At 41.8% G+C, this 14,855-nt stretch overlaps 1 protein-coding gene across 15 annotated transcripts in view; it reads right to left on the bottom strand.

Annotated features, from left to right (window-relative positions):
- Positions 1–14,855, bottom strand: part of NCOR1 (nuclear receptor corepressor 1) — a 251,600-nt gene that overhangs the window by 27,294 nt on the left and 209,451 nt on the right. For 12 of the 15 annotated variants that reach the window (XR_010318467.1, XM_064271844.1, XM_064271846.1 and 9 more), the window contains 9 exons: positions 14,230–14,439; positions 12,834–12,983; positions 12,337–12,474; positions 8,507–8,672; positions 7,809–8,302; positions 4,984–5,112; positions 4,397–4,554; positions 3,999–4,222; positions 828–968 (listed from right to left, as the gene is read on the bottom strand). Coding sequence is in view for 14 of the 15 variants with exons in the window: in XM_064271844.1 (XP_064127914.1) it covers positions 828–968; positions 3,999–4,222; positions 4,397–4,554; positions 4,984–5,112; positions 7,809–8,302; positions 8,507–8,672; positions 12,337–12,474; positions 12,834–12,983; positions 14,230–14,439 (1,810 nt within the window). In the remaining variant the exon portion in view is untranslated. The remainder of the gene's footprint in view (positions 1–827; positions 969–3,998; positions 4,223–4,396; positions 4,555–4,983; positions 5,113–7,808; positions 8,303–8,506; positions 8,673–12,336; positions 12,475–12,833; positions 12,984–14,229; positions 14,440–14,855) is intronic. The other 3 variants (XM_064271847.1, XM_064271856.1, XM_064271852.1) reach the window with 2 other exon arrangements.

Raw genomic sequence — 14,855 nt, 5'->3', positions numbered from 1 at the left:
CCGCATCTGTTTTGTTGACTATGAATACATTCAGTAAATAATTAACTTTAAATATATATTTTTAAGAAATACAACATCAGTGGGAGTTAGAGAGATGTTGGTTTAAAACTGGACTCTTCCCTCTTACTGCCTTCTATTTGCCTTTCAGAGCATCAGGGGAGGATGGTCCACACCAAGGAAACAGCACGAGAATGGACTGAAAGTAATTCAGGGAACAATAAACAACTTGATATGGAAAATGAATAAAATATGGGGTGAAGTGGCAGCAAATAAAAGTTGGATGCAGCGTAAGTCCATAAGTTCCATGAAGGAACTCGGATGTCATCTTAGCACTTGATCCTATTATGAAATTCAGACAAGTCACTCTGGTGGAAAAGGAGCGGAAGGGGGTCAAATCTAATAGTTCACAGCGTTGTGGTGAGGGTTAGAGATAGGTAAGATAAACTATGTAAAGAAGTTCTGCACAGGCCTTCCTCCATAAATAATCCACATCGTTCAATACATGGTAAGCACTCAAATGTTGGTTGAATCAGTGGCTGACCACCCAGCCAAAAGAAGATTAAAAAAAAAAAACCTAAATGTACTTAATTTCAAGATGAAAATGAACAAATTTTTTCTGTAACCTATTTAAATACTACAATTTCCTCATTAAAATCCACTGCATCAGGTCATTAGAACAGACTAAATGATCCTCTGTGAGTCTTCTCCTGACACCGAAGTAAAAAGCGAAAGAAGGCATCGACTTAAGGAAAATCTGCAGGCAGTGATGAGCACACACACACTCGTAAATGGCAGCCGTCAGACACGCAGCACACTCCTCTCCTCACCTCTGCTCCGTGGACTCTGCTCCTCGCTGAGACAACAGCAGCATGCTGTCCTGTTTCTCATGCACAACTGGAACCTGGGGTGGGGAGATGGGCTCGTAGGTCTCTGAAGAGACGTGACTCCTCTCTGGGGATTTTCCAGGCCTAATATCGTAACATGTAAAATATTAGACTGTGCTTCAAGGGTTCACTCAGGGTTTACCCTTAACAGAAACTGGTTAACTCATTACTTCATTCGGGAAAAGGCAAAAAAAGTTGCCTATTTATATCAGAGAAAAAAAAAAAGTTGCCTCAGGTATTCACTATATACCTAGGTATATATAAAAAAAATCCCTGTTACTGCCCATTACCCCCATGCATGCCCTACAGATTCACAAGTCACATTACCAGATGGTGCCGCAGGGTAAGCAGCAGGCTAGGGGTTCTGTCCTGAGGCTCAGTATACACTTCAACATCAGCCTCTCATCCTACCTGTGGCCAGGGACTGCCTAGTTTGCATCATGACTTATTAGAGTTACAGGCTGAACAGGGAACTGAAACCTAAGGACTTGTGTCATGTGAATCATTACAGGTTCTAATTACGCCGTTCAAGGGCTGAGCAGTTCCCTGCAATGTCATGTTCTCCCTCTGTATACCATGCCGGTAAAGATAATGTGAGAGAAACATTTGACATCTGCATTTTATTACTATAATAGTTAAGTATAACTTCAGTATAATGTAGCTATTGAAACACATAGAAAAAAAATAAGATTTTCTTTCCCCATCAACTCCATCTAATTATTAGAGGTAGCCATTTTTACCATTTCTTTTAGTTCTTGTGATGGGTACTCTCGAATCCTAAATAATCTTATACCTTTATTTCTTGATTCATCAAGCTTGAAACGGGATCAACTCCCACGAAGGATGAAGGACTTGACCACCTTTATGCTGCTGTCCATTTTATTTGAAACTCTGGTTTGTCTATTTTGACTTTGGATGGCATACTTCAACTGTTCTTTTTTTTTTTTAATGCCCTCCCCACAAGACCTGTCAGCCTTTTTTATGTGATGTATAGCATTTACACTCTATTCTAGAATTACAAAAACACTCCTGTTTTGCTTCTAGGCTGTACTGAAAATCAATTACACCTACTCCTCACTTACCAACCATCTTATTATCTGACACTTCGCATCTGAGATAACAGTAAAAAGTCTACTCTCCGACTCTTGCACATTAACGACCTATGTCTGGCAGTAACGAACACTGAGGTATGAGACGAGAGTAATGCTGGCTGTGATGGTGGTTAAGGTTATATGTCAACTTGGCTGGACCATGATTCTCAGTAGTTTGGCAGTTTCGTAATGATGCAGTCGTCCTCCATTTTAACGTAACGCTGATTTTCGCATAACGACCTGGGTCTTTGGAACCTAACCACGTTAATAAGTGAGGAGTGGGTGTAATGGTATCTTACAACACTGGAGTGCGCGAATGTTTTAAACCATAAAACCATGTAATATGACTGAGACCAATGAAAGAAGTGTCACAGTCCTCATTCAAATGCACAGATATAGTAATGTAGAAATTACCAGTGAAAAAGTCAAATGGATTCTCTTTTCTTAAATGCCATCAATTGCTCAAAAATTTGCTATATATTATTTTGCTTCAGGAACGGACCATGACTTTGCAATACAACTTTCTGCTCTTCTTCGATAACCACATTTATTTTTACTGTTGTTGTTGAAAGAATAAACTTAAATCTTATCCTAACAATCACTCAGCTTCTTCATGATTATGTCTAGGATTTGCTTCAAAATAATCCACCTTGGGAGTGGGGGTGCGTGGGGATAAAACTGACACAAAATTGGCAATATGCTGATGATTACTGAAGCTGGGTGATGGAATCATGGAGGTTTATTACGCTATCCTGTCTGCTTTTGTGTGTGTTTGGAAACTTCCACGATAAAGCTTTTTAAAAGACGACCATCCAGCTTCTTCATACATTATTCTTAATTCTTTCGGTTCTTTGCATATTTAAGGGGATGGCAGACAGCCTGGATAACTACCTTTGCTACAAATTTCTCTTTCATTCTCTGAGCCATGGCTTCTACTACTCTGGTTTATCCATCCACTGTGTGTGCCTGCCAGATATTTGCCAGAATCTCTGATCTGTTGGTAACCCAGGATTATTTTCAGCACTTTCATGAACTGATTCTCTTTGCTCCTTTACTATAATTTAACATGTGCTAATATTTTGTCAAGGAGCCCTGGTGCTGCAGTGGTTAAAGTGCTTAGCTGCTGACCAAAAAGTTGGAGATTTGAACCCACCAGTCACTCTGCAGAAGAAAGATATTCTGTAAAGATGACAGCCCTGGAATCCCTATGGGACAGTTCTACTCTGTCCTATAGGGTTGCTCTGAGTTGATATCAACACAAGGGCAATGGGTTTGGTTTTGATTTTTGGTAATATTTTGTCAAGATCCCCAGGTGGCACAAGTGGTTTAGCAGTTCAAACCCAGCCAGTATGACAGGCCTGGAGATCTGTCTCTGTTAAGATTACAGCCAAGAAAACCCTGTGGAGCAGCTTTACTCTGCTGCACATGGGGTCACCATGAGTCAGAATCAACTTGACAAAAATTAACAACAATGCTTAGTCTACCATCCTGAACCGGAAACTCTACCTCTCTCTCTCTTTTTTAATTCAAGCACAGAACATCAGGTAAGAAGATATATTCTCTATCAGACAGCCCTTACATATGAAATGTGCTACCTGCCATGACGGCTCTATTGGCCTCACTTTCCACTATTCAATGCCACCTTCCTCAACATCTATTGCTGCTGGCCCAATAGAAATTATTAAGCGAGAGAAACATTTTTACAATCTTAAAGGACCACTCAAGTGTCCTTAAACTCCTACCAAACTATACATTCTTCAGAACTAACTTTGCAAACTGACAAACAGAATATAACAATTGATTTTTTTAATATACTTTGAATATACATTAAAAAGACATAACACAAATTACTCAGGTAGCAGACATTCCGAGAATAACAGAGAGGAAAAACCCTCATTTACACTTTCCAAGGGAAGAAGGCAGATAAACTTTAGGTGTTAGAAATCAATCCCCTATCTTGTAGATATAGTAAAATTATTTTATTGTTTGGAAATTTACATATGGTTCAAAATAAAGACCATACCTTCCCCTGGATTTGTCCACAAGATTTTCTGGAGAGAGCCTTGAGCCTGGTCTTTGATGGTGGACGGACTGCGACTGAGAATCTGGGCTGTAGCGATTTGATGTCTTAGCCCTCACAGGTGCAGACACCAAAGCGGATGGTGCATTTTGGAATGTGGAGGCGGGAGGCTGCTGGGGGGGCTGTGCGGAGCCTGGATTTCTAACCAGGTCTTGTGTGATAATTTGCTGTGAATGAAAAAAGAATAAAGTAGTTAAACTTATTAAGTACTTGCAAACAAAAAAAAGGCAGCATAAAAAAATGTAGACACATTCTTACTGTGGTTTTTTTCTTTCTATATAAATGTGCCTTCCTCATGATAAAAAAAAAAACTTAACCAATAAGAATAACCATCAGCTTACGCAGATGTGGTCAGCCAGGGTGATGAGTCGGTGGGTCCTGGGCACCTGCCCTGCGCCCTCTGCCGGTGAAGAGGATGGCAGCTGCTGCTGGGGAGGCGGTGATTCCTGCTGTGGTCGGTAGTGGTGCAATGGTCCTTCGTACTGTCTGCTGGGATCAGCTGGGAGAGAACAGACCATGTTTGACTCCAGGGAGGCTCTCCTTTTACTCATTGTCCAAAATAAACACAGTAAAGGGGTGTGGTACATAACTCTAAACACAGAATTTATATATCTTAATTTTAAAGAAAAAAATATTCATTGACAGAAGTCAGAGGACTACTAAAATAACATATGAAGTCAGAAGTGGGCAAACAAAATTAGTATCAATTATTTTCTATTATTAAAATATAAACAAAAGAGTAATCAATATCAGTTTAAAAGTAGTTTTTCATTAGTACAGTTTTAAGTAATTCTAATGTAGACCCATATAAAATTATCCTAAAACAACTAAAAAAAGTTATTTCTTAACACAGTTTGAACAGGTAACTATAAGGAAATGATAAATGCAAACATGAACAGATAGAAACCAGTAGCTAAAAAAGACATACTTTCTGCTGGACTTGTCTTAACCACCTCTGCTTGATAGGCCTGCAGCTTCTCCTGGGGTGGTGCAGGTGAACTGGCAGGACTTATCACCTCAATGGCATCATTAGGTGTTTCATACCGGTGAGAAGATACTTTAAGAAAGGAACAGAATCTTATTTTAAAACCAATTCTATGAAAAGTTTCAAAAGATCACGTTCTTCGGATTTACTTGCATATTTTTCCCATGCTCAGAAATGTTCAATGGCACTCCAGATTAAAGATTAAAGTTGATGAGCTCCATGGACGTGACAAGGGCATAAGAGCTTCTCTGGTGTTCCTAATCTCGGTAAGGTTTTCTAAGACCTTTAAAAAAGCCAGTAAGCAACAGTGAGGTGAGGCGGGATAGAGAACAGGTTATGATCCTGTCCTGGGAGCTGAAAAAGAAAACCACCAGGAAACATTCATCAGAAGAGATTAAACAAATGGAAGAGCAGATCTCAACAGTTAACTGATTTCAGTAATTTCAGTTTGTGAGGGACACTCAGCCCTTAGAAAAACTCTGAGGCTACAAAGCTGCTTCATTACCACGATAATTTTAAAGCTATAGAATGAAGTGACATTGTATAATGCTGCTCTCAAACAACTGGAGTATTTGGCAGAAATCACTCCGAATTTGTCACTGTTACATTGTGAAACTAAACAGAACTAGTGGAGAATGTCTGAAGGAAACCAAATTCATTCCCCTTGACAAAAGGGGAGATGGTAACCAATTCAGGAGGACACCCGAGTCACAGAGGGGCATCAGCACAGCCATGGAGGTCCCCTCTAAGACGCAGGTCCCAAAGAAACTGAGAGTCAGTACAACAGGGGTACAGGCAGCTTTTCACAGCCCTTCCATGGTCTCAGTACTCAGAGTGGGAGAGGCAGAGGCCACCTTCAGCTCAGGAACCTTGTGACTCTAGACTGCTCTTTGCATCTACAAGCTGCACCGAATAACCTGAGAAAATTGTCGGCGGCCCAAAGGGCATGTAGCCTTGGCTGGACACAGGTATGGAAGCTGGGAATGAACTCCACTACCAGGCAGCCACCTGCTCCTCTAGTGTTCACTCAACAGCCCCTCCCCAAAACAAGACTACAGAAATTGTCGTTACCTGGGTTCCAGTATGCTCAGGAGAACAGAAACCTGACAACTGGAGTGGAAATTAATCACTATATTCAAAGTAATTTACACTAATTTATAACTTTTGTATTCACTGTTACTCCAATATTCTGAATCTGCTTGGCACCTCTAATCTACTGTCAGCAGAAAACCAGATCCTGAGTTGTGTTCACATTGCTCTTGAAGCCTTGAGGGTAAGGCTAAGGCTAAGGCTAAGGCTAAGGCTAAGGCTGTGTGCTTCACCATTAGGGTGAGGGAGGCTCTGAAGAGTCAAAATGAAAATGCAGACTACAAGACAAGACCACACTGGGGAACCGTAAATAGCTTGTGGACTTCATGCAAGTAATTAGCCCATTCCACACCCAGAAACATTAAAGACTGGGAAAAGAAGCTGGGCTTTCTATATTCAGACCCACTAAAAGTCAAACTCTTAGAACACGTTAGTGATTAAGGAGCGCTAGTGGTGAAATGGTTAAACACTTGGCTGCTAACCGAGTGCTTGGGGGTTCAAACCTACCCAGTGGCTCCAAGTGAGAAAGACATGAGGATTCGTCTGCTCCCATAAAGGTTACAGCCTAAACCCCCATGGGGCGGTCCTGTTCTGTCACACGGGGTCCCTGTGAGTTGGAAACTAACTTGAGGACACCTACCAATGATAACCTAGTGATGAGGAAACCATGTGCTACAGGACTGAGTACACCACAGACCAGTCGGAGACCCTGTGCGTTGGTGGATTAATTCCCTCTCAAAAGGCCTATTCAGATAACTACGTATCTTCCTGAGTTAGCAACTTTCTTTCTGTGTGTGTAACACCTATTTTGTGGATTTTCCTAATTTCAGGCTAAAAAGAATTCCTTCTTCTACACAATAGGCTACTAAACTGCCCCCTCTCTCCAAAAAAAACATCAACAATGGGGTTATGTTTACCAAATGAGCCATCATCAGGCAAGTGGAAGTCTAGGGCGGAAAGACTGCACTGCCTTCCGGCACAGGAGAAGTCACTTCTCACCTTCTCCCACTCTACTCCATTTCAGCAATGGAGATGAGACACATCAGCAGATTGTTTAAACGCCTGCTTGTTCTTGCCTACACAGAATTTAGGCAGGAGTTAAAAAGAAATTAAAAGTAACTTTGCTAGCATTTTAATGCAGATTTGTGAATTCTTATAGATTTGCAGAGTATACTTCATCGTGACTGACCAGATTTGATCAAAATCCAACTTGTATGAGAGATGCTGTGTAAATGCCAATTACCAACAGCAAGGTAGTCAGTCTCACTTTTTAAAAAACCTTTATCTTACCTAAAGGATGATGAGAGACTTTGGGGTATAGGCCCAAGTACTTAACCCCATATTAGAAAAGGCTTCCTGAGAAATGAGACCTCAGTAGCAGAGTTTGATGACTTACCTACCATCCTTCAGATGACTGAAAATATTTATAAGCTCTGCTCTCCATCCACTTCCCAACTTTAATTCTATAAAGGGTATAGTTTCTAACAGATTGATGGTTTTATACTTAGGAAACTCTGATATTTAAATAATCATAAAAGACTGCTTACCCACCAAACCTTTTCTATTACATAAACTGACAGGCATTTGGATTTTAATACCATGTAGTTCTGTTTTACCTAAAGAATAAAGTAATTCTTTAGTCAAAGATCACATTGCAAAACTCAGATTGAGATACATACAGCTACTAGAAGAGTCTGAACTTTGAGAGCCACGTTCCCTCGCGTCCTTGTCCGAGGCAATCTGCCGGGTGATGATCACGTCTATGAAGTTTGCTGCAGTAATGGTAGTCTTCCCTCGGGTCCTTAGCTCTTCCTCATATCTGGATTTTGGAGGAGGCCCTTTATCTTTCCCAGCCTCAGAATAAACTACCGAAGAGTGCGGCTGGGGCTTGCCACTGGGAAAGGCTGAGGAAGTATACAGACACTGGACAGATCTCTTCTCCACCTCCAGGGTCTTCTGCTCTAGCTGCTGCTGCTCACTAACTGTTGCTGACCTGCTTCTCAAAGTGTCTTCTAACCTTGCAGCTTCATGCTTACTCTCTTTTGTTTTGGAAACATCCATCTGGGGTGCGGAAGCTGCAGCGTCCACAAGAGCAGCCAAGGCATCCGCAGCAGTGTTGTAACGGGAGGCTGGCAGGCCTTGGCTTATCGAAGGACCTCCAGCAGGCAGCGGCCTGTAAATAGAACCAAATCACAACTCTGTGAACGGGAGACTACTTAGTGGGGGTCAGGGTGGGGAAACGGAAGACAACTGCAAAAGAAAAAAGAGAAAAGTTAACAGATAGAAAATTAGTACTAAAACTTTGGCAAGTCACAAATCAAAAAATGCATATGCAAAAGACTGGCATTTTTTGTCAAAATGTGTGTAAGAGACTTACATGATCCGTAACTGAGCAGTTGGATCCAGAGGAGTGATCACACTGGTTCCGTTGGTTCCCTGGAAAACGCTGGGTCTCTGCTGCAACATGGCCTCCTGAGTTCTTACCGAGGGGGAAGGAGAACGAACATACCCATGACTACCAGGCCTACCAGGCTGTTCTGAGCCTGTGGGAGGTGGGGGAGAGGAAGGAAGACAAGCCATAAGGAAGAAGCTGGCAGCAACATTCACCGACTGTTAATTTCCTAATACTCCTAACACAGAATGCATGAAAATGAGGTAAGACACTTGATATCCCACTTTCTGGCCTTTCAAGAAACATGTTCTATAAGAGTTTCTCAATAACAATGCAATGCAATAAAACCACACTAATTAACTAGAAACAAAAAAATCAGCTAACATTTATTATCATTTTAATTTCTGTGACAAGTTTCAATCCTGATTCCTGCGAGAAACAAAAATAGCACCAACAATTAATTAATAATACAAATCCAGTAAGTTCATCTCTCAGATTTATTCTCAAACTCTGGTATGTTTGTGATTTCCAAAATCAAATTCGGTACAACTTTCTAGGTATCACAATGAAAATAAGGTACTCCTGCCACTAGGATTTGAGGCTGCTTCCACAGTTCTTTCGGCTTCATTCCCTTATGCCCTTTACAGGTAACAGTTTCTCTCAACAACTGTCCTCTGAGGTGGAACTGTTCATGCCGCCTGCCCAACGAGCTGGACTCCAGTTAACTACAGTTCTCCAGTGCCTGAGACGTGTTTGCTCCTTAACCATAGCTCTCCGTTAACAAATCCACAACATGGAATTGGTCAAAACTACTTCACTCAGAAGAGCTTAAACTCTCAAACACTCTCTCCAAGCAATTCCTTCTCTATCTCCTCTTGCTACGTGCCCTCACTCCAGCTTTCTAACTTGTTCCTGACCCCTCATAAGAGCTGCCAGTTTTAGCACACACTCCTATTCTTATAGCCGGTACCACCTAGGCCAGTCTTTTCAGCGATTTTCTCCTTTCTGACCATTCATCAGCTTATGTCAGTGTTTCTATAAGAGATATTCCTAGAAGTGAAATTGCTGAGTCAAACAGCATTTTAATTTTTTATTTAAAATAGCTGTACCTATTTACATTCCACTGACAACATGTGAGAGTCAGTGTTTCCTCAGACACTCCAGCACAAAGTATTTATCAACCTTCTTAAACATCTAATGGAGAAGATGAGTTTATTATCTTAAGTCTGCTTCTTGCTCATCAGTGGGATCATAAGCACTTTTAAAATCTAGTTCCTACCAGGGTTACGTCTCATTGGTAATCCCTTTCTTTTAATGAAATCCATTTTCCACGTTTTCATATAATGAACAATCAATACAATGGTGCCACCTCACAATCCATTAAAGCATCTACTAGGATCTGACGCTTGGTGATTTTTATTACAAATAATGGGTTACATTCAAATGTGTACGGGCTTCGCAAGTCTTGAACTGTTTAATGTCAATCTTCAGGAATGATCATTACTGGGTGATGAGCAGCTTTTGGGTTCCTCCGATACACTGTAATCCACACGGATTTCAAAGGACTTGTCTCCTGCGAGACCGCACTGAGCCTTCGGGTCCACGCCGACCCGTGACCACGTCTCTGCTTCCTCTGCCTCTCCCTGGGACACCCTCCCGGTAACTTCTAAGGACTGACCCACTCCTCCCCTTGGCCATCTCATTCAAGCCAGAGTTCTCACTCTTGCAGATGACTCCTATGTCAACGTTTCCAGACTCTGCTTCTCTCCTGGGTGCCAGAGCTATATATATGATAATATGGACATGGAAAATGGTTTGATTTATCTGAAAGAAACAGTATAAAAAGGCAAGTATTCCACGGATAAGAACAGATGTCTCAAAGACATGTCAGATTAACTGTCCAAAATGAAAACCATAATCCTTTTGTTTTCACTATCCTGCTTTATCTTCAGTGCAGACCAATCCTATGGCCATCTCTTTCTCACTCCCCATATCTAGGCGTTGTTCTGTCCCTTTGATTCCACCTCAGCAATATTCTTCCCAGTAGTTCTTTTCCAGCCACTCCCAATGCTGAGATATTTCAAGCCATCATCAACAGGTATAGACACTACTGCCATTGTCTCGTTGTACTTCTGGCACCAACCCACACCCATCTCTTGGGTTCTAACCCATCTCAGGCCACTCTTGTGGAAACGCCTCTCTGATCACGTCACCTGCCTGCTGAACACAAGGGACCGCCTTCACTTGTAATTGAAGATGTCACACAACCTTCTAACCATATTTTCCATTCTTCCTTTAAACTCTAGCTCAGCAACACATATACCTTCATATCTATGAGTCTTTGCTCAAGCTGCTCTTTCAGCTGTAAAGAGCTCTGCACCCAGTACCTTCATGCCCAGTACCTTCAGGCCCAACTGGAGCCAGCTGCTGGGGGCAAATCAAAATATACCTCGGTCACAAAAACTTCATTTTCCGGTTCAAAATTCCTCTCTCCACCTGCTCAACTCCTACAGCACTTTTATCTGTACTTCGCTTAAGGCAAGTAATTATTTTCTGTCTTATAGGCTTTTTTTTTAAACATAAGGTTTGTTCTGAGCAGTCATTCTATATGCATAAAGAGAGATCATTTCATTTCTAAAAACGAGTGGCTCGAAGTAGGTTATTTACAATTGTTAAAAAGATAAATCTTCTAATTAGCTCAAAACAGTAATACGATATGTGACTGTCTCGTGACGGTTTACAAATTGGAAGAGCATGAGTCTCTCTGAATGAAGAAAAATCCAGTGCAATGATTTTTCTTTGTGACATTAAACTCACTCCAATCCTAGACTCTGAAGTCTCTTAGGTCAAGATCTATATCTGATTCACCTTTGCAGCCTGTTGAGAGGATGGCGTGTTATGGCCCCTGCACCTGCCATCTGTGCCACCTAATCAGAAGCCTTGGTCCAGAGCACTCTGAATGTGGAGCCTGGGAACTGAGTTTCTTTCTCCCAGTTTCTTCTCCTTATCAGGGAGCCTCCCTCCCTGTTCTGGGCACACTGTAACTTCCTCTGGCCTGCACACTCATGGGTGCCATATGCACCTGGCCAACTCCACATCTGTATCTGTTCCCAGTAGTGGGGGAATGGAGTCCTTCACCTGCGGGGCACAGGAGGGGTATGTGCAGGAGCGGGTTATGCAACGGGCAAGTTAAGCAAGATGCTTACCTTACTTACCAGATCATCTGTGGTAAACAATTCTACATTTTTTCACTACCTCAATGATTCTGCTTCTAGGTGTGGCTGGCATCTGTCTCTCTCCCAACCCCACAGCACTCTCCTACAGAATCAAAGCATCTTTTCAAATTTACAATCCCTGACAGGGGTGGATTACCAAGTAAGCAAGGTAAGCATGGGCTTACTTGTGCTTACTTACTAATCACTAGTGACACTGGACTTACTTGTGCTCACTTACTCAGATGTAGTGAAACTGTTCATTAGAGATTAGTAAGTGAGCACAAGTAAGCCGTGCTCACCTTGTCTATTGGATAATCCACCCCGGGTATGTGCATAACACCTGCCCTGTGTCAGCCACGGGAAGTAACTTGCTGGCCACGAGGGATCAGCTCCTGCTAGTGAAGCTGATCTTGCTCTGTCCCTTCTCTGTGTGACTAAAGCGCTGTTCCATGCACTGCCTGCGTGTGATTCATGTCTTTTTTTGGCGACCTCAGATCCTGGCGGCTCAACACAGCCCCCATAGCATTCAGCACAAGGGCCATTCATACTAGAATACTAAGAAATGTTTATAGGATGAATGAATAAAGCCATTCCTCTCACCTGACCGAAGGTAGAGGTCTGAAGAAACTGCAGCAATTCGCTCTCGCTCTCGTTCCCGCTCCCTTTCCCGTTCCTTCTCCCGCTCTCTTTCACGTTCTCGTTCAGCACTTGCAGCTGCTGCAAGGTGTGCTGTGTGTCCTAAAAAACACATGCATCTGCAACTTAAAGACAACAGCAGTAATCTATTGGGTTTTACATTCTGAAGTGATTGAAAATTTTTCAAAAAGCTCCAAATTTGGGATGTGTGAAGTTTGCTTTATTAAGAGTCCTGGATGACAACTGCAGCATAAAACACACTTTTAAGATACGTCTAGGGTATCTGGTGGCAGGTGGCATAGAGGAACTACTACTAAATGTTGAGTGGAAAACAGCAGACTGACGGAAATAGCCATTAGGGAAAAGAAAAAAAAAAAAAGATCTGAAGTACCTTAAGAGGCTGTATTGTAAATACTTGAGCACACTAGTCGTACCACAGACGTGTGATCATAGGCTCTTACCTGGAGACACAGAAGCAGAATTGTATGGCCTGGGAGGGAAACTAATCTGTGTACCAGGAATATAAGTGATTCTGTCCATGGGAGGAGTGCTCGTTCCCCCTGGATGAGGCACTAAAATTGTTGGAGGCATATTGGTCAGGTCAATGATTCCTAGTCAAAAGACAAATACGATAAAATGATGTTAAATTTAAGTGTTATTCTAAAGGTACAGGACTATACATGGTGTTTCGGTTTTGTCCATCTCTATAACCCAGTGAGGAAACCCTGGTGGCGTAGTAGTTAAGAGCTATGGCTGCTAATCAAAAGGTCGCAGTTTGAATCCACCAGGCGCTCCTTGGAAATTCTACAGGGCAGTTCTACTCTGTCCTATAGGGTCGCTATGAGTCGGAATCAACTCAACGGCAATGGGTTTTTGGACAACCCAATGATAATTTGTATATACTATAAATAAAATTTTTAAGAACATAATTACTTTGTAAGGCCTTCTTTAAATTTGGAGGATATTAAATACTGTGCCCCATATCAGTAACCAAGAAGTATAGACAGGTTAAGGAGAGACAACAAACTGGTAGGAATATTGATTTCAAATGCCTGGCACACTGATTTGATACAGTTATTTCACTTTTTACCAAGACACTCCATCTCAAAACATTACTTTGTTTGCCTTTAAGAGCTAAAGGCTATAAAAAAAAAAAAAGAGAGAGAGAAGGAAATGGCCTTTTTCCCTATCTTTCCATCACTCATTCAACAAAAATATAGTGCCAAAGAAACACTGGGTACAAGAGACAGAAAGGGCCGCATAAATCAGAGACTACATCAGCCTGAGACCAGAAGAACTAGATGGTGCCCGGCTAAAACCGATGGCTGTCCTGACAGAGAACACAACAGAGAATGACTGATGGAGCAGGAGAGCAGTGGGATGCAGACCTCAAATTCTTGTAAAAACACCAGACTTAATGGTCTGACTTAGACTAGAAGGACCCCAGAGGGCATGGTCCCCAGACCTTCTGTTAGCCCAAGACTAGAACCAAAGCCAACTCTTCAGAGAGGGATTGGACTAGACTATAAGACAGAAAATGACACTGGTAAGGAGTGAGCTTCTTGGCTCAAGTAGACATGAGACTATGTGGGAAGCTCCTGTCTGGAGGAAGATGAGAAGGCAGAGGGGGACAAAAGCTGGATGAATGGACTCAGGGAATAGAGGGTGGAGAGGTGGAGTGTGCTGTCTCTTTAGGGGAAGAGCAACTAGGAGTACGTAACAAGGTGTATATAAACTTTGGTATGAGAGACTGACTTGATTTGTAAACTTTCACTTAAAGCACAATAAAAAAAAAAAAAAAAAACACTGGTTAGGCATAGTAAAATCCTATGGAATCTGATCTACAAGGACACACACCTCTTGTTGCTGGGTATGGAAGACCCAGTTGCTGCTCTCTTGGGGAGAGTCCTCTGGCTACATCTGGGCGCAAGTTAACTTGCATCTGCTGTGAGGTAATGTAATCATTTAGGATTGTCTGTCTTGTGTTCTCCATGGCATAAAGCTGATACTGACTTGGGTAGCCTGGGGTTGGTGAAAGCTGTCTTTGAAACAGGTAAGCAGCGGCTGCTGATTGAGAGAATGAGAAAATGGCATTAGTTTAGGCTCAGGTGAAATTCACTTGCTATCACCCTTAGAAAGCAACAAGAAAAACCATTTGCTGAGCCATGTGTACTTTCATTAGCATGGGGGTGGGGTGGGGGGATGAAAGGATATGGGGATTAAGGTGAGATTAATTTTAGACCTTGATACATGAGTAAGATGACTATGTAAATTCTAATGTCTGAGATACAATGGAAAAAGGGAAGGAGAAACGAGACAAAATATGATCATTAGTGTTTTTACCAGTGGAACGGTAGCTAAAAAAAAACCTCCAATAGTTTCACTTTTTAATCTTTAGCATGAAATTTTACTGTACTTTCATCTGAAACATCCAAGAGTGATTTTTGAAAATAATTTTTTGCAATACTGAGCATGCAATACAA

The sequence above is a fragment of the Loxodonta africana genome, chromosome 18 (genome assembly GCF_030014295.1).
Source record: "Loxodonta africana isolate mLoxAfr1 chromosome 18, mLoxAfr1.hap2, whole genome shotgun sequence".
Taxonomy (NCBI): domain Eukaryota; kingdom Metazoa; phylum Chordata; class Mammalia; order Proboscidea; family Elephantidae; genus Loxodonta; species Loxodonta africana.
Note: the sequence above shows the minus strand (reverse complement) of the source record. Positions and strands in the feature narration are given on the sequence as shown.